The sequence below is a fragment of the Mus musculus genome, chromosome 4, assembly GCF_000001635.26.
Source record: "Mus musculus strain C57BL/6J chromosome 4, GRCm38.p6 C57BL/6J".
Taxonomy (NCBI): domain Eukaryota; kingdom Metazoa; phylum Chordata; class Mammalia; order Rodentia; family Muridae; genus Mus; species Mus musculus.
In genome coordinates this window covers 33,118,648-33,139,052 of record NC_000070.6, presented here as the reverse complement: position 1 = coordinate 33,139,052, position 20,405 = coordinate 33,118,648, and the positions used below count along the sequence as shown (strand labels likewise).

The 20,405-nt window shown below is 43.3% G+C and overlaps 1 protein-coding gene across 1 annotated transcript in view; it reads right to left on the bottom strand.

The window, feature by feature from the left end:
- Positions 1–6,497, bottom strand: part of Gabrr1 (gamma-aminobutyric acid (GABA) C receptor, subunit rho 1) — a 31,033-nt gene extending 24,536 nt beyond the window's left edge. The window contains exon 1 of the mRNA NM_008075.2: positions 6,278–6,497. Within this exon, the coding sequence (NP_032101.3) occupies positions 6,278–6,399 (122 nt within the window). The 5' untranslated portion in view covers positions 6,400–6,497. The remainder of the gene's footprint in view (positions 1–6,277) is intronic.
- Between the last annotated feature and the right edge of the window lie 13,908 nt (positions 6,498–20,405).

Below are 20,405 nucleotides of genomic sequence, written 5' to 3'. Positions count from 1 at the left end.
TCTCTACCAGAGCAGGTGCTCCTAGCCACTGAGCCATCTCTCCAGGCCCAGCAGTCACATCTTATTCACTCTGTATTTATGTAACTTTGAACAGGTGAGAGCCTCACTAAATGAGTGACGTTCCCACCGCTGATTAAATGCTTTAAGCATTAGAAACATAAGCGTATGCTTGTCACGGGGGAGCCTGCAGAACAGTGCTGTCAGAGGTGAACTTGCTGAGTTCTCCACAGAGTTGCAGCCCTACCTCTGCCCCAGGGATTGAAGCAGTGAACTACGGACTCCTCTGCTAAACCACTGATGTCTGTCTCTTGTGAGGGCTGTTAAAGGTAGGGGCTCCTCTATCCTGTATTAACTCTCAGTCTTCTACCTGACTTGGTGTAAGCTGACCCATTGACCCTTCCATCCTCAGGAAAGCCTGGGCACCTCTCAAGGATGACTCCCCAGTCTGAGACCTCCAGAGGCTGGTGAATGTCCACCCACTAACTGCTATAACAAACGTGAACGCCACCAAATGCTTCTTAGTGTCCCTGACACCTCTCTACTCTCTCAATACTCACCTGTCCAGTCCTCAGTTCCACTTCCTCCTCCATCGTCTTCTTCCTTTTGTGTAAGTGTGGGGAGCTGAAGGCTAGCACTGAACATCGAACCCAGGGCCTTAGGCATGCTAGGAAAGCATTTTATCACTGAAATATATACCCAGCCTCCCTCTTTCCCTTCCTCAGAAGCCCAGGCTGACCTCAAACTCATTATGTAGCTAAAATGATCCACCTCCCAAGTGCTGGGATTACAGGCATGTGCCACCACTGCTGGTCCCAAACTCCTCCCTCTTTCACTAAGGTGTTTGCGCTGACTTTGAACTTGCTATGTAGCCCACCCGTGAACTTGTGATCCTCCTGAATTACAGGCCTACATACAGTGCCGTATCCTCTTCCTCTGAGTTCTTCAATGTTCCTCTTCTTCTGCCTTTGTTCCCACTCTTACCTCACGCTGTTTTCTCTCTCAGAGTCCCTTGACAACTTCCTTTCAATCTGCATCTACAAGCCCAGCTCTCCCTGAGCTGGCTAACCCTTCCTGAAAATGTGCAGGTGTCTCTCCACAGCCTCTAAGTGAAGCAGGGCTGTGCCCTTTCTTCACGCACTCTCCCTGGTCTCCTGCTCTCCTGCCCCTGACGTGGCCTCTTTCCCAGACAAGCAACCCAAATGCCTGCTGGGTATTTACCTGAAACTGCTTTCTTACCCTAATGCCACATAAATCCTGGCAATTCTAAACTGCTCTGGGCTCCATCTCTCTATCCCTGTTCATCCCGCTATTGGCCCAGACCACGCACAATCTCTCACCTGTTCCAAGTGTGACCTCTGGTTATTTTCTGTCTCCCTTCTGGGACCCTTCCTACCTATCTACCACATCTCCTGATGTGCAAGCCAATCTGGTCTCTCTGGGATGGGATGCTGCTGAAGCCAGCTGGGTTTTCTTTGCTTCACAGGAAGTGTGGATTTTAGTATGGCCAGAAGTTATAGAGCTAGCAGGCTCTGGCTTCTCTGGTAGGATGGGGCTCACACTGCAGAGGCTGGGCTAGCATCCCCAGGGCCTGTAGTACACACATGCTTCCAGCCTTCCACGATGAAATGAAAGACTGTGTGCATCAGTCCATTGCTCCGTGTCCTCTGGGATACATGTAAGGGAACGCATTTGGACCTGCCTTCAGAGAGATTTTTTCGAATCTGGGTGACATGTCTTTTAAAAGTTTAGGCTACATAAAAACAAAATTTAACTTGGATGATGGGATATAAATTGGTCCACTTTCTGTTTTGTAAAGAAATGTAATCAAACCTACCTTGAATTTTAGTTTTTATTATATTTATTTGTGTGTGTGTGTGTGGTGTGTGTACACACAATGGTGCACTTGTGGAGGTCAGAGGACAACTTGCAGGAATTAGTTGTTTCTCTCCTTTCACTTTGCAGGACCCAGGGACGGAACTCAGCTTCTCAGACTTAGCAGCAAGAGACTCCTCACTCAAACATCTCCAAACCCAGACCTAGAGTTCTAAGTGTCTGCATGCTAATTGATCCAGGACATTGTCTTTATTTTATTATTTTGTTGTTGATCTTATTTTGAGACACGGTCTCACTATGTAGCTCTGACTGTCCTAGAACACACTATATAGACCAGGCAGGCCTCAAGCTCACAGAGATCCTCCTGCCTCTGCCTCCTGAGTGCTTCAATTAAAGGTGTGCGCCACCACACCTGGTTGATCCAGGATACTTTCAAGAGTCTATCCTAGCTAGACAACCATGTATAATATTTATAATTGTAGGGGCTAGAGAAATGGCTCAGTGGTTAGGAACACTTGATGCTCTTGCAGGGAATCCAGGCTCTGTTTCCAATGGCTCCTATCTCCCATATGGTAACTCATAACCTTCCATACATCCCCTGATCTCTATGGAGAGTATATACCTAGTACACATACATACATATACATACATACATATATACATACATGCATACATATACATACATACACACACAGGTAAAACATTTGTACGCAAAAATTAAGATGCAATAAATCTTTTAAAATATATTTGTAATAATAAATAGGAAGAAACTAAATGTTAATAAAGGAAATGCTTAAATAGTGGTGTATTATGCATACTATACATTATTATGCAGCTAATCAAATGATCATTCTGTGGGTTTAAAATAGGTAAATATTTGGCAAAATTACATTAGATACAATAAAATTACAAAAATATATTCACAGAATAAGAAAAGTGCCATGTGTGTCTTCCAATGTAAAAATGAAAAAGTTGGAAAAGTAACTTTTAAAAAGTCTATTTCACTCTGTAGAAATAAGGCTGAGGTGAACACTCACAGTTTCTGTCCAGCTAAGGACTACGTGTTAGCACTTAGCTAGAGCGGCTGTTGCTTGATGGAATGACCCAGAGTCTACTCAAAACGACTAGAAATAATAAATAAATACATAAATAAATAAATAAATAAATAAATAATGCAGTAAAGCTAGAGGACACATAAACGCATGTTTCTACACACCAGCGAGGAACTCTTCAAAAGAGAAGCCAGTAAAGCAATCCCTTTTACAGTGGCAACAGGAAATCAAATACTTATGAGCTCTGCTCTGCCATGCAGCGGCATCTCCTGTCCTGAACCTCGGCCTTTACAGTCAGCCAGTTTTGACAAAGGCACAGAGAACACACAATAGGAAAATGACAGCCTGTTCCTTAAAGAGTGTTGTGACAACTGGATTCCACATGCAGAAAAATAAACTGAATTCTTATCTCACACTGAATACAAAGATGATCACAGAATGTGTTAAAGACCCAAAACTGTAGACAGGCGTGGTGGCACATGCCTTTAATCCCAGCACTCGGGAGGCAGAGGCAGGCGGATTTCTGAGTTCGAGGCCAGCCTGGTCTACAAAGTGAGTTCCAGGACAGCCAGGGCTACCCAAAGAAACCCTGTCTTGAAACACCCACCCCCCCAAAAAAAAGACATGAAACTATTGGTAGACAACAAGGAGAATTCTGGCCCTTGAGCTCAGTGATAGTGTTTTGGGTGTGATCTCAAATGTTCATGCAACAGAAGCAAACCCAGTGGGATTGCATGGAACTCCCAGATTCTCCACAGTGAAGGGAGCAATTAGGGACAAAGACGTGACCTGCAGGCTTGGAGAAACTATTGACCAGGCCTACATCTGAGAAGGGTGACACCAAAATCTCACAAGAACTTCAGTTCAGTAAGAAAGAGAACACCCGGATTTAAAACAGAATGAAGACACACCCATGCCTGTCATTTTCTCTTTCTAGGGGAGCCATCCAAGAAGCCAGTGGGAACTGGAGAAGCGAGCGAGTGTGAGCAAGGTGTGAAGGAGTGACCTGTGTGCGTTGTTGGTGAGGGTGCGAGTTGATACAGCTATTTCACAAAACTATGAGGCTCCTCAAAGAACAAATAGAACTGTCATGCCTCCATTCCTCAGGGATTGCAAGTCAAGGTTTTGAATTCAATGCTCTGACCAGATGTCTGCATTTCCACATTCAGCAGGGCACTGTTCAGCCAAGGTATGGTACCGACCAAAGTGCCGTGAGGACAAGTGAAGAGGACGTGGTGTGTCTTTAACAGGACAGTAGTCAGCCCTTTACAAAAGGAGACTGCTGTTTGTGACAACAGGGACAAACCTGCAGGTGTTATTCTAAGTTAACAAGCTAGACACAGGACAAATACTTAAGCCAAATATTCTCAGTCTCCTTCATAGGCCCAAAATCTGACCCGAATCTAATTCCCTGCTTTTAAATGCCAGGAAGAGGTCTCCACAGCATATAAAACCAATTTATTTCTTCTCGTCTCCCTCACACTCCACCCCATATCCACTCTTTCTCCCTCTTCCTTTCTATCTCTCCCCCTCCACCCCATCCTCTTGGTTTGCTTTGAGACTGGGTTTCATGTAGCCCACCCAGACTGGCCTCTGCCCTACATGTATTTGAGGATGCCCTGCCTTGAGCTCTCAAGGGCTGACATTACAGGTGTGTGACCCTGCACTCTTAGGCACAATATCTTACACTTAATGCACATTCCTCTTACAGACAGACCCCAACACACAGGAGCAGACAGGAGAAGGACGTTGCTCGAGGCTGGGTTTGGAGATGCTGGGTGAAGGGCAGACACCTTTGTGTTGAAATACCATAGCAAGGTAACTGCAGCTATAATGTACTGTAGGTTTCAAAGTCATCAACATTCATTTTGTGTCTTCTCACCAAAATAAAATCCTAAGGGGGCTGGGGAGATGGCTCAGTGGTTAGGAGCACTGGATGCTCTTTCAGAGGATCTAGACTTAATTCCAGCATCTACATCGCAACTCACAACTACCTTTAACTCCAATCCCAGGGGATCCAATTCCTTCTTCTCACCCCTGTGGCATGGACCACACGCAGGGTGCACAGTCACACAGACAAAAGACCCATATACATAAAGCAAATAAATAAAACATAAAAGAGAAACCCTGAGTATCTGAGGTGACACATATGTTAACTAGACTGATTTAATTAGTCCACATTTTTGCCCATATAATGCTCTATACCCTTTAATAATCAGTTTACAATACTTTAAATTTTAAAAGTAATTTTAAAACTTAATAAAAACTAACTTTCTAGAAGAGTCTACGCAGTCTTTATGACTTCTCTAAACAGGTTGCCATTCTAATTGTGTCTTGGGAAAAGCCTGAGGGTTTGGGGGTCAATTAGCAGTGTTAGTTGGTTTTAATTCCCATGAGCACATTTGGGTCAAAGAATCCCTGCATTTTGCGGGTTCATCACTGCACAAATTCCATTTGCCCAAGCAATTCCTGACCCTCTCTCTGGGCACAGGGGTCCTCCTTAGTACCCCAGGTTCGCTGCGACCAGCGGATGTCTGAGAATCTAGTCTAATGACATCGTAGAAACTAGAGTCGTGAGCACATCTGCGCTGCGAATCTGCTTGGGGGAGGACTCGAGGGAGCACAGACGAACAAGACGGGCCCACTGGATCCAGACTGTTGAGAGACATGCTGCCCTCGCATTAGCAGATCTTTCTTATTCTGCAGACTTACAACCAAACAGAAGGAAAATTTAGGTTCAACTGGAAATACTGATGCCCTTTTCTTCATCTATCTCCGCATCAGTGAAGGAGTGCGGGGCCTGGCTGTCTCCAGTGCTGTCTCCAGTGCCTGGTTTACTGACTGATGCCGGCCAAAGGCCAGGCCCTGGCTGCCTAAACTCCATCGGGTGAGGCAGCTACAGCCGGCTGGGGCAGTGAGTACCAACCACCCCAACCCCTCCCAGGTCACAGGTAGGGGACAACCTACTGATGCTGCTAGCTGTGCATCCCAAAGAAGACTGCTTTTAAAACAAAACCGAAAAGAGTCCCACCGAAATTAATTACTTTGTAACTCGTTCCCACAGGTTAAAACTTCCATCAGATCCCTTGAGGATCGTCCTTGGTTTTCAGAAAATATATAATAACCTCTCTTTCAGAATGTTTTTTTTAGATAATTTTTTAGATAATTAATAACAAATTTAAGAAAATATGCTAATACTATCAAGTGTAGTGCTATTACAAAGGAAAACAGCATTCTAGCTTCCTGAAAGGAGAGGAGGAGGAGGGTAAGGGGAGGAGGGGGAGGGGAAGAGGTGTTTCCACACAGATCTGGCAGTGCTGCTGCTAAGACACAACCATGAAGAACCTGCTTTTCATCCTTTACCCCAAGGCCTTTGCCTCCAAGTCACTCACCTGCCTTTCCTAGATGGCTCATGAACTTCTCTTCCTGGCCAGTGCGCTGTGCTCTCAGCAGCCAGAACCCATCCCCACCACAAAAGGAATATGCCAAATTTCATATTCTGGACAGCCAACATAGATTCCCAAATCAAACGGTTCTCCCAAGAAGCCGTGAGAAGGAGCCGGTGAGGAGTTGCCGCCCGCCCTCTCTTAAGGCATCATTGCTGTGTTTGTTATTAGAAGGATGTTTACCCTGCGAAAATGAAGCTGCAGTCAGTAATCTGGCCAGCGGGAGAAAGCAATTTCCACTAACCCCGCAAATCCCCCTGCGTCAGATGTCAGGGATTTTCTAAACTGAGGTTGAATTCCTGTGTCCTGCGGGACGGTCCCTGGGGCGGGTCTAAATTAGTTCATCATCAAATGTGGTGGGTGTACTGGTGAGGGTTTGTATTTTCAAGTCAACTGGATAGAAAGAAAAAAGTAAATGCAGAAAGGCAGAGACTCTGTCTGTCTGTCTGTCTGTCTGTCTGTCTGTCTGCTTGGTTTGATCCTCTCCTGATCTATTAATGCTCCTAGATGCTTCTAGTTTGCCCATGGCTTCTGTAACCTTGGGGTTGATGCCTTGTGGGGAGCTATAGATGAAATTAAGAGGTCAAGTGGGGAAAAGTGTACCCCACACTGTGCAAAGAGAAAGCTAAAATCCTTATCAATTGTAATATTCTTGTACCAGCCTCTTTGGACGTTTCCATTTGGAAATGTCTGGACATAAATGAACAGTCATCAATAACTATGTCTCCTTTGATACCTGCTCAGAACCTTGGCACAGAATCTATAGGCCCAGGTTCTGTCTCCATCACAGGACAGAGTCAGAGTCCCATGAAGTAGGACTACATTCAGCACTCCAAATTATTGACTCCTCCAAGCTGATTTCAGACAGTTGAGACTTTCAGACTGTGTCAATAAACTGATTCGGAATTCTTAGCACTCCCCTGCTGAAAGGGCAACCTGAAACCCAGGCAACCTCGGCTTAACTTGAACTCTCTCTATATAGCCAAGGTTGTTTTTGAATTTCTGATATTCATGTCTCTAAAGGGATAGACTCAAAGAGATAGGGCTTAGGCTAGGTGTTGTTGTGCATAGCTATAACTTCAGTATTCTGGGAGGCAGGAAGATTATACATTTGAGGCCAGCCTGGGCTACATGGCAAGACTACATTGATGAGCCAAGAAAGTAGCCTAGGCTGTCTAAATGAAAAAGATGCATAACTACAAGAGGAAGAGAAAGATGAGAAGGTAGAAGAGGACAAAGTGGATCTACTGTAAGATAATTAGATCTTGGAGAGAAGGTGCCATCTTTGATATGATTAATATCACTCTGAGAAGAACCTGTTAGTTTGTAAAAGTGTAAGCTCTTATTAAAAGAACAAAGGCAATACCTGGCCAACCTCTCCACCCAGCCAGATCCTGCTCATCTTTTTCCAGGATCTCCCATTGAGTCTGCCTGACCCTCTTCTCCAACACCCTCCCCAACCTGACAGAGCTAGTACCTTGGTCTAGACTGTCCAACTCTGCTGGAGTCATAACCAACCTCTAGACTTCCACAGGACCATTCCTGCCCATCTCCAAATCCACAGGTCCCTCAAATACCAAATCCAACCTCTCCAACCAACCAGATCTACTCCAACACTACAGGCCTGTACCAGGATGTACCTCCTGTACACTAGTCCTCTGTGCACCTGACTCCATTCCACCCAAGCCATTTTCAAACTTTAGGCCCAATCCACCTGCACATTCATTCTTCTGCTCCAACCTACTCTGTCCAGCTCAAATGGAGAACTAACAAAAAAAGTCCACGTGCTCAATCTCATTGGGGGGGGGGGGATGGTGGAGCATGAATGAGCAATCCAGTATTTTCTCCTACAAGCCTACCAGTCTTATAGAAATGTTCACCAGCAAGAATTACCTGGATGAACCCCAGGACACAGAATTTAAAAGACCAATCATAAACTTCATCAAATAGTCAAGGAATATTTATATAAAGAATACACAAATAAAGAGCTTAATCATATTAAGGAGAAAGAACTTAAGCCCAAGGAAACACAAGATAAGGCTGACGAAGATGATGAAGATGATCCAGGACTTGAGAATAGAGTTCAATAAAGAAAGAGAAATGTTAAAGAGGACTCAAGCTGAAATAAAGATGAAATTGAAAAAGTTAGTAACCCAACTGGAACACTGCAAGGAAAGCCTTGTAAGTAGAATGAAGACAGAGTACCAGGACTCAAAGATAAAGCAGAAGATTTAAAGCAGATAAGCAACAACAACAACAACAACAAAAACACTTTAAAACATAGGAAAGAAAATATGGGACACCATGAAAAAACTATATCTTTGAATACTAGTCATAGATAAGGCACAGGAATCCCAAGTCAGTGCCATAGACCAGATCTTCAATAAAATCATAGAAGAAAACATCTCCAAACTAAGAAAAGAACACACCCACACAGATACAAGAAGCATACAGGATACCAAATAAACAAGACCAGAAAAGAGCATCTCATAGTCCAAACATTAAATATACATAACAGAAAGTGTATTGAGATCATCAAGAGAAGAAACACAAGTCACATATAAATGAAAACCCATTAGAGTAACAGCTGATTTCTCATTGGAAACTTTGAAAGCCAGAAGAGTCTGGAGCAATGCTTTCAAAGTCCTAAAAGACTGTGATGGGAAACCGAGACTAATATACCCAGCAAAACTATCTGCCATAGCTCAAGGAGAAAGCAAAAATTCATAATATAAAAAGTCTTTTAAAATTATACCTAAAGGGCTCAGCAGTTAAAAGCACTGACTGCTCTTCCAGAAGTCCTGAGTTCAATTCTCAGCAACCACATGGTAGCTGAAAACCATTTGTAATGGGATCTGATGCCCACTTCTGGTGTTTGAAGACACCTACAGTGTACTCATCATATACATAAAATAAATAAATAAATTTTAAAATTACACCTAAAAAAACAAATACAAAGGAAATTTAGGAAGCAATATTGTGGGCTGAAAAGAAGAATGAGCACAGCTAATAGACTGTGGAAAGAAATACAAATCCATGATTACCAACAACACAGTGATCACAACTAGCATACATGTTTCAATAACAACTTTAAATACAATGGCCTCAATTCTCTGATCAAAAGACATAGGTTGACTGTGTGGATCAAGAAACAAAATCTGTCGGTTGGTCTACAAAGAACACAGCTTTCAAGATAAAAACTGCCTTAAAGAATAAACAAACATGCTCTAATCAAATGGAGCCAGGAAGCAAGCAGGCATTGTTATCTTAATATCTGACAAAATAGACTTCAAGTTGAAATTAATCAGAAGTGATAAAGAGAAACACTTCATTCTTATCAAGGGAGTAGTTAACTAAGAAGACATTTTTAAAAATGCACTACTGGATTTAAAGACACAGATTAAAACCAGTCATCAATAGTAAGTGATTTCAACACCCCACTTTCTCCAGTAGACAGGTCATCTGGACAAAAAATAGACAAAGACACATCAGAATTAAATGATATCATACATAAAATGAGAAAGAGGCAGAGAGACAGAGACAGAGAGAACTAAATGGGAATGGTGTGAACTTTTGAAACCTCAAGCCTACCCAAACTGATGCACCTCCTCCAACAAGCCCACTTCCCAAACATTTCTACCAACTGAAAAGCATGAAATCAAACACCTGAGCCTATGGGGGCCATTCCCATTTAAACCACCACAGATATATAACAGTGAGGAGATTGAAACGATAATTAAAGAACCTTCCAGCAAAGAAAAAGTTCAAAGCTAGATGATTCACAACATAATTCTATAAGACATTTAAAGAAGACCTTTTTCTTTTCTTTTTTTATTAAATATTTTCTTTATTTACATGTTAAATGTTATTCCCTTTCCTGGTTTCCCCTCTGAAAACCTCCTATCCTCTCCCACCTCCTCCTGCTCACCAACCCGCCCACTCCTGCTTCCTGGTCCTGGCATTCCCCTATACTAGGGCATAGAGCCTTCACAGGACCAAGGGTCTCTCCTCCCATTGATGACCGACTAGGCCATCCTCTGCTACATATGCAGCTGGAGTCATGGGTCTTTCCATGTGTACTCTTTGGTTGGTGGTTTAGTCCCTGGGAGCTCTGGGAATTCATATTGTTGTTCCTCCTATGAGGCTGCAAACCCCTTCAGCTTCTTGGGTACTTTCTCTAGTTCCTCCATTGGGGACCCTGTACTCAGTCCAATGGATGGTTGTGAGCATCCACTTCTCTATGTCAGGCACTGGCAGAGCCTCTCAGAAGACAGCTATATCAGGCTCCTGTCAGCAAGCTCTTGCTGGCATCCACAATAGTGTCTGGGTTTGGTGGTTGTATATGGAATGGATCCCCAGGGGAAGCAGTCTCTGGATGGTCATTCCTTCAGTCTCTGCTCCACACTTTGTCTCTGTAACTCCTTCCATGGGTATTTTGTTCCCCCTTCTAAGAAGGATCAAAGTATCTACACTTTGGTCTTCCTTCTTCTTGAGTTTCATATGTTTTGTGGATTGTAGCTTGGGTGTTCTAGGCAATGCTTTTTAAACTATTCAAAACCAGAAGCCGAAGGATCTCTCCCAAATGCCTCCTATAAAGTCAGTGTCACTCTAATATCCTAGTCAGGTAAAGGCACAAGGAGATAAAAGCTCAGGCCAGTCTGTATTCCTAATAAGTATAAACTCAAAGGTGCCCAATAAAATACTTTCAAACAAAATACAGATACATACCAAAAGCATTATCCACCATGAAAAAGTTGGCTTTACCCTTGAGATTCAAGGATGAATCAATACACACAAGTTAATAAATGTGATAAACCACATGGATATAAAGATAAAAATCACATGGTCACATCAATAGACGAAGAGAAAGCCTTTGACAGAATCCAAAGTGACTTAATGATAAAAGTCTCAGAGAATAGAAGACTGGAGGGAACCTTCTTTTAACATGATAAAAGCTATCTATGAGAAACCCACAGCCAGCATCATTGAAAATGGAGAAAAACAAAGCAATCCCCCTGAAGTCAGGAACAAGTCGAGGCCATCTACTATCCTCATTTCTTTTCAATATTAGATTTGAAGTACTAGCTGGAGCAATAAGTCAAGAGAAAGAAATTAAAGGCATACAAATAGGGAAAGAAGTCAACTGTCCATATTTGCAGATGACATGCCAAATTAGAGATCCCAAAAATCCTACCAGAAAATTTCTACAAATGATAAATCCAACAATGTGGCAGGATACAAAATCAACTTTCACAGATCAATAGTTTTCCTATACATCAACAACAAACATACAGAGAAGGCACTCATGGGCACACTCCCATTCACAGTAGCTTTAAAGAAAGGAAAATATCTAGTAATAAACCTACACAAGGAAGTGAAGAGTCCTACAGTGTCGATTTTAAACCTCGAAAGAAAGAGATAGACAAAGACACTACAAAGTAGACAGATACCCCCATGCTCTTAGGTTGATAGAATTAATATTTTTTGAATGATCCTTTTACCAAAAGCTATATATAGATTCAATTCAATTCCAATCAAAATCCGCATCTCATTCTTCATAGAAAGATAAAAAAAAACAACTATCTTAAAATCTACATGGAATTACATATGAATTTGTGATTCCATGGACAGCTAAAACAGTCCTGAGCAAAAAGAACAGTGCTGGGGGTAGGGACTACTATTCCAGATTTTTTTTTAAGATTCTTTAAAAATTTTTATTTTATGTATGAGTGCTCTATCTGCATGCCAGAAGAGGGCACCAGATTCCATTACAGATGGTTTGTGAGCCACCATGTTGTTGCTGGAAATTGAACTCAGGACCCGTGGAAGAGCAGCCAGTGCTCTTAACTACTGAGCCATCTCTCCTACCCCACCATTCCATGTCTTAAGCTATATTCCAGACCCAAAGTAATAAAAATTATATGGTACTGGCACAAAAACAGACATGTAGACCAATGGAACAAAATTGAAGGCCCAAACATGAGTACAGGTGACTTCAGCCATTTAACATTTAGCAAAGAAGCCAAAAACATGCGCTGAAGAAAAGAAAGCATCTTCCACAAATACCGCTGGGGAGATGGATGCCCACACACAGAAGGATGAAATTAGACCCAAATCTATCACCTTGTATGAAAATTAACTGCAAATAGATCAAAGACCTAAGAAACTTGAACACCAAAACTTCTAGAAGAAAACACAGGCAGTACCTTACATGATTTACATGATATAGGTGTAGGAAAGGACTTTGTGAGTAGCACTCATTTGCCCAAGAGTTAAAGTCAACAACTTTGCCATAAAACTAAAAATCTGCACAGCTAAGGAAATAATCACCCTGGTGAAGCGGAGGCCCACAGAGTGTGGGGGAATTGTTGTCAACTATGCATCTGACAGAGGATTAATATCCAGAATATACAAAGAACTGAAAAAGAAAGGAAGGGAAGGAGGGAGGGAAGGAAGGAAGGAAGGAAGGAAGGAAGGAAGGAAGGAAGGAAGGAAGGAAGGAAGGAAGGAAGGAAGAGAAGGACGGACCCATTTAAAAAATGGACCTGGAACTTGAACAGAAAGTTCTCAAAATAAAAAAATAAAATAAAAGTGGATAAAAATATCTAAAACAGTATTCAGCATCTCTTTAGCAATTATGAAAATTTAGATCAAAACAACTTTGAGATCTTCAATCTTATCCCAGTGGGAATGGCAAAGGTCAGCAAAACAACTAACCACAAATGCAGGAGAGGATGCCGGAGGAAGGAATCCCTCATTCTCTGTCGGTGGGAACCGGTGTGGAGCATCCTCACAAAGCTAAAAATAATCCTACCATCTGATCCAGCTCTAACACTCCTTGGCACACGCCCAAAGCACTTGCTGTCCGACTCCACAGGCATTGATTTGGCCATGTTCATTGCTGTTCTATTAATAACAACCTAAATACCCTTCAAAGATGAATGGATAATGACAATGTGGTGTGCGGTCCCCTGCCCCTGATCATCCAGAGGCTCGGGATAAGGAGGAGCTGGGCAGTGGGGTTTCAGGTGGGGGTGAGTGTGAATGACCTGTGAGACTGTTTTAGAGAACAGCTTGTTTGTTGAATTAGTGGGGCTGGCTTATATAGCTCCAGTCAGGGGAGGGGGGCGGGAAGAAAGAGGGAGGGCAAGGGGGAGGAGCTGCAGCAGAGGCAAGGGCCTTCCGAGAGCATCAGCTACATTAGCAGACTGCCGGTCACATGATTCTGAGAAGCCAGTTCTCTGGAGGGAAACAGTGGCCTATCTGGCTTTATGGAGATGTGGCTTTTGTCTCTATGGAGGTGAGTAGGTCCAAGCCTCATCAGGGTAGAGAGAGATCCCATTCCTGCTCTGTTCTCTGAGAGATGTCTGAGGTGTGAGCAATGTTCTACCATCCCTTATCTGGTCTGGGGACCCACACTGTAGTATACATACAGTGTATATGTATTCAGCTGTAAAGAAAGATGATATCAAATCATGAGTTTCGCAAAGAAATTAATGGAACTAGAAAAGATCGTAGTGAGCTAGGTAACCCAGACCCATAAAGACGAATACCAAATGTTCTCTGTCATCTGAGACTTTCAGCTCAACGTCTTCAGATGTGAGAACATATCTTAAAATAAATGCAGAAACCAGAAAAGTAAAAAGAAAAGGGGGCCACTGTTGGTGATCAGGCAATAAAGAGGGGATACCAGGGCACACGTGATCTGACTGGGCAAAGTGGGAGGGGGTGTCTAATTAGAGAGGGAAAGGGAGACAAATACAGGAGAGAGAGGAGGGTAAAATAACAGTTAGAATGTCTGAGGAATTATATTGTTAAGTATCTACCATACACTTAAGTCTGTATATAAATACATAGTTTAAATGAAAATTTCCCACCTGGGCTGATAATGCTTCCTTCAAGAGCTGAAGACTATCAACCAAACCCCCAGCATCAGGCATGAGAAGCCCTCTGTTGAGTTGGTAGGCAGGGTTCTCCAAGAGTCTCCAAACATTACAGACTGTTGCTGCTGCCCTTGGTTGCCCTCTAGAGGTGGAAGGTAAATCACTGTTGTTCAGACACAGACGCGGAGCCCCTGAGCTGGAACTTGTAAAGCTTCCTCCTTTGAGGACCAGAAGGCACCATGAAGCTTGCAAAGGAAGAACGGTCCTACCCAACGGCGATGCCTATGAACCACAATACCAACCAGCGTGGCAAGAGAACACCAAGGGTACAGCAGTGGCACACAGACCTTGGCAGTAACCAGCAGCTCTCCCATTGGTCTTAAGACCAGCTCAACAAGGGTGAAATCATGCCTGGTGGTTTCAGCCAACTACTCAGGCCTCATGAAGTCATGGATGTTAGAGAAGTACTTTACTAAACCAGCGGAGTCCCTAAGGACACTCTAAGTATCTGTCCTTAGATATGTAGATAAGGGTAGTCCTCATGCTTTATCAAGGAAAATTCTCTTTGCAACGGACAGAGACCACTGCAGAAAACCACAACCAATCAAAATGCAGAGTTGTGGAGTCCAGTCCTAACTCATACATCTATGAAACACTCCTAAGACCCAGGGATCCTTTTGGAAGAGTAAGTGGAAGGATTGCGTGATGGTTTGAATAGGTACGGCCCCCACAGACTCACGTGTTTGAACGCTTGGCCCATGGAGAGTGGCACTAATAGGAGGTATGGCCTTGCAGAATAGATGAGGCCTTGTTGGAAGAAGTGTTGCACCAGGGCTAGGGAGGGTCTGATATAAGTTCAAGCTACGCCCAGGAACAGTTTTCTTCTGCTGCTTTCAGATCAAGATGTAGAACTCTCAGCTCCATCTCCAGCGCCACATCAGCCAGTATGCTGCCATGATTTCCATCATGACGACAATGGACTAAACCTCTGAAACTGTCCTTTGTTCTTGCGCGCGCCCGACTTGACCAACAAGAACGATCTTGTGCGCGCCGCACTCGACCAGCAAGAATGACGCTGCAACAGGATCCTTCTGCACACGTTTATTGGGAGAGCTTGATTGCAGAGGTGAAGAGACCCCAAGCCCAGAACTGGTGCTGCTTTTATAGGCCTAGGAGAGGCGTGTCTCACACCCGGATTGGTTATGCACTACACCTCATTTGCATGTTCCTCATCTGATTGGCTACTCTCTCTCTCTGTACCTCACAGAGCCTCATTATCATACCTCATTTGCATGTCTCACATCTGATTGGTTATACTTTCAAAGCCTCATTATCATGCCCGGGCCAGGCAGTGTCTTTGCAAAAAACTTTACTGCATATGTACACATTGGTTGTTTGTCCAAACTTATGCGTGGTGGCCAGCAGTAGTCAGTGCCACTCTGCAACGGCACATGTGGCTTCCCACAGAACGACACTGCAACAGGATCCTTCTGCACACGTTTATTGGGAGAGCTTGATTGCAGAGGTGAAGAGACCCCGAGCCCAGAACTGGTGCTGCTTATATAGGCCTAGGAGAGGCGTGTCTCACACCTGGATTGGTTATACACTATGCCTCATTTGCATGTTTCTCATATGATTGGCTACTCTCTCTCAGTACCTCACAGAACCTCATTAACATACCTCATTTGCATGTCTCACATCTGATTGGTTATATTCTCAGTACCTCATTAACATGCCCGGGCCAGGCAGTGACTTGGCAAAAAGCTTTACTGCATATGTACACATTGGTTGTTTGTTCAAACTTATGCGTGGTGGCCAGCAGTAGCTAGCACCACTCTGCAACGGCACATGTGGCTTCCCACATCAAGAGCTGCCTTCATCGTGGTGTCTCTTCACAGCAAGAAAACCCTAAGTCAGACTGTAAGAGCTAGGGGATCAGGGAATTTTCTGTGAGATAGTAGGTGGGTGATAGTGAGCATTAACCATACCCAAAGAATTACAGACAAGCAAGGAATTCTGGGAGTGGGAGAAATCTTCAGGAACCAGCACACCAATGGTTCTCAATCAAATGATTAACCCTGAAAATATACATACAAGTAATATTATACAGACTGAGGAGGCCATATTTATGTACTTAGTAACTTATATATATACATATGTATATGTATATATATATATATGTGTGTGTGTATATATATTTGTGTATCCCTATATATGCATATATAATATATGTATATATTTCTAAATGTATAAATACATGTCACATATAAATATCATGTGGTAGTTTTTCTTTGAGACCCTAAGAAAAAGGAATTCGACTGAACATTACATACTAGAGGCAAAATTCAACAGAGTTTCTTGGTCTTGGTTTCCTTGTCTCATTAGGATAGCAAACAACAGGTGATTTCTAAAGTGCAGTCCAGGATCCTTCTGATAACATCTAGACAGAGGCACATTTGGAATTGTTCAGTACCACATGGCTCAATTTTGCTAAGCAAACTGAAAGAGGCTTCTGTGGAGAATAAGAGTCTTGGAGGAACTTAAGGGAAAAACCAATAGAACTCCATGGTGACCCCAATGTCAGCCCCCTTGACAACCGTTCAGCTACAGAAACCGAGGCAGCAGATGTGACGCCTCCAGATGGCAGTGTGAGCTCAGCGTGGTTGGAGAGTCGCAGTGCCCTGCTGATATCAAGGATGAGCGACAAGGGGAGATGTTCTCAGACTGAATGCAACAGAATATTTAAGACAATGCAACACACCTCCGAGGAGTGTGAGCATGAAGAGATTTTTGGATGCTAGATTAGGAAATGTTTTTCTAGGGCTTAGTAGATGAGTCCATTGCTGCAGTGCCTGCGGCACAAGCTTAAGACCCTGAATTTGAGCGTCCTGGTTACACAGAAAGCCTAGGCCTGGGTATATAACCTTGGCACCGGGGAAACAACGTGGACAAGTGGATTCCTAGAGCTCACTAGCCAGTTTAGCCATTCCAGGTTCAATGGGATACCCAATTTTAAAAAGGTGCAGAGTCACCAAAGAAAGTATTAGCCTTAACCTCTGGCCTCCACAGGCACCTGCACACCCCCTACACACATACCTTGTCATTCAGGACCTCCTCCAAGTGACTGGCACCATTTTCTGGAATTCTGCTGGGCCGGCTGGCAAAAGATTATCATAGTTGGGCAACTGACTGCTTACCTTCCCTCTTAAGTCCCTTTCCTGAGTATCCGGCCATCCTTCCTAGTCAGCTGGATGTAATTCTGCCCTAATTGCACATGCCTTGAGGTCTTGGGGAGGACAGAAATACTAATGTAACCTGTACTCTTCTGCCGTAATTGAGTGGCAGACACAGTGACAAATAAGGGAAAGATTTGACAGAATAGGATATGCCTGACTCTCAGAAGAGAGAGGAGAGGGAAGCTACTTAAGAGAGAGAGAAAAGAAGGAAGAAGGCAGTTTTACTGGGACAGACAGGTTATAGAGAAAGAACATGCTAGACACAGGTGAAGATAGAATAAGCCAGAGAATGAGAAGGAGCCAGAAGATTAGAACAAATTGCCAGAGTTAATATGAAGCCAAGCAGAGCAACTCAGTGAGAAGCTGAGAGAAGCCAGACTGAATCAGTCAGCTTGAAGATGCGTCTACATGAAGGACAGGCTCATAGCATCTGCGGAGATTTTATAATAAGGCCTCTTCTTCCACCAGGAGGCTCCCCTCCCAGAAATGAGAGGAGAGAGGCTTGTTATAGAACCCTTTCTGTGTTGGGCCCTGGCTGTTTTCTGCAATTACAAGAGCTCAGAAGGCTTTTGTTTTTGAGCCTCTCTACTGAGTCATATGGTCCACCAACTCACGCTGATATGTCATGGAAGGAGACAAAGTTATCACACAGCAGAGATGCCTGAACACCCATATGTATTGCGGCACTATCCACAGTAGCCACACGACACCAAGAGGTTCTAGTGGAATCAGGCATGTGGAATTCCATACGCAGTCAGCTTAAACTCCCATCAGTGCATCACAACTGGATAGCCTGGCACACAACTACACACATGCACACATATAGTAACTCAGCCATAAGTAAGAATGAAACCACGTGGTTTTCAGGAAAGGGGGTGGAACTAGAGATCAAGTTGAGCGAAATGAGACAAACTCAGAAGGACAATTGCCACGTGATAAGGAATCTAGATTTTAAAAAGAAAACATGAAAGTGTGAGAGAGATTTTAGGAAGAGCAAGAGAGCCAGGAGATGGGGGCAAGGGTGATGGAGCAGGAATATGATCAAAACGTGTTATGAATGTGTAGGAAAGTCACAATGAAACCCCTTATTTTAGGTGGATCCTCCGCTGGGCATGGCTGCTTGGGGAGGCAGAATGTGGAAAGTTTGACCAAGCTTACCCGACCCTGGGCTGTAGGGAAGCGCGGAGACGCCCTCCTGGGGCAGGAAAGCACAGTCTGAGATGCTGGAAAGTCTGAGTTGGTTCAGGGGTCTCCAGGCCTGCGATGAGGCCAGGGTCATGGGATTCTCAGACTCTTGGACATCCAGGTGCCTCTGGGAGTGGCAGACAAGAATGGAGTCAGGGTTTGAGGCCTGGGGACAACGTCTAGCCTGGGGCTGAAGAGATGGCTCAGTGATTAAGAGCACTGGCTGCTTTTCCAGAGGTCCTGAGTTCAATTCCCAGCAACCACATGGTGGCTCACAACCATCTGTAATGGGATCTGATGCCCTCTACTGATGTGTCTGCAGAGAGCAACAGTGTACACATATAAAATAAATCAGTCAGTGAAAGATTCTTCTGAGCCCTGGGTAAATACGTTTCTGTAAATAAGTCAGACCACTTTCCCCATTGTTCATCCTTGTCCCAAACATTTAAAGCTACTGTACAACACTGCTCTAAGGTGGCATCATTGAACATAATCTGCTGAGTTAATTCTTTACCCAGCACACTAACCTTCACCTAGCAACTGATTCCTGGCAATGTTAATGCCTCTCGAGTCCTATTGCATTGCTCCATAGCTCTTCTCTCCACCGTATCAACCATTGTAGTTGAGGGCCAGGTCGTAAGATGGCTGACATGAAATCTTTCCAATCTTTTGGAATTATACCATTTTGCATGGGCCAGTTATTAAGCATCTGTTTCACATAAGGTGATTGTATGCCATAAGCTACCATTGCCTCTTTAAATCTTTTTAGATCTAGCATCTCTATGGGCTTCTATCCAAAATCTTCACAGCCTTGTATGTTTCTCTCACCTGGAGCTGTCTTATTGTAGTTGAAAGAGAAAGAAAAAAGAAAGAAAGAAAGAAAGAAAGAAAGAAAGAAAGAAAGAAAGAGAAAGAAGAGAAGAGAAGAGAAGAGAAGAGAAGAGAAGAGAAGAGAAGAGAAGAGAAGAGAAGAGAAGAGAAGAGAAGAGAAGAGAAGAGAAGAGAAGAGAAGAGAAGAGAAGAGAAGAGAAAAAAGAAAAAAATCGTTGTTGGTCTTCTAATGGGACTAGACTGCCACCCTGAAATATCACCACTAGGTGGCAGCATAGGCTTTCGATTGGATTTCTCAGACCTAGCAAGACAATTCTTTTTCTGATTTGAAAAATCCTCTAATTTCTGTTTTATTGCTTTTAATCTAGCATTCCATCTCTCAGTTCTTTCCTTATTTAATTCTACTTTACTTTTATCTTTCTTAGAACGGACATAAAAAACTGCAATTATTACCAAACACATAATTAGATCTATGTTTATAATTAAAACAAACCTATACAGGGTCCAAACACCCTCTGACAGTGTTTTCCATTTATTTTTAACTCCTTCCCTACTCTTCCTTCAGAGACTTCACTTTATTATATTTAAACTTAGTATTTCTTTCTTTGACGGTCTATAGTTTCCTATTTTCAGTGTTTATGCACACTTACAAAATATTTCCAATTACTTCTCTTTTACCACTTTCAATCTTTGATAATTATTTCTGTACTTAAGTTTCTTTAAACTCTGTCCTCTGCAAATTGCCCGTTCCGAACATGCATTACTGATTCTGAGATCTTCAGCCTTTGTTTCTTTCTAGAAAGGTGCAGCTCCAGGTACGGGGCTCAGGGATGTGTTAGGTCCTGCCTGGGAGCCTGTGGTCTCCACCCACTGCACTTGCAGCAGCAGCTGGCCGGAGAAACTGCAGCGGCCAGGTGACCTATGCCCACCTGAGGCGCC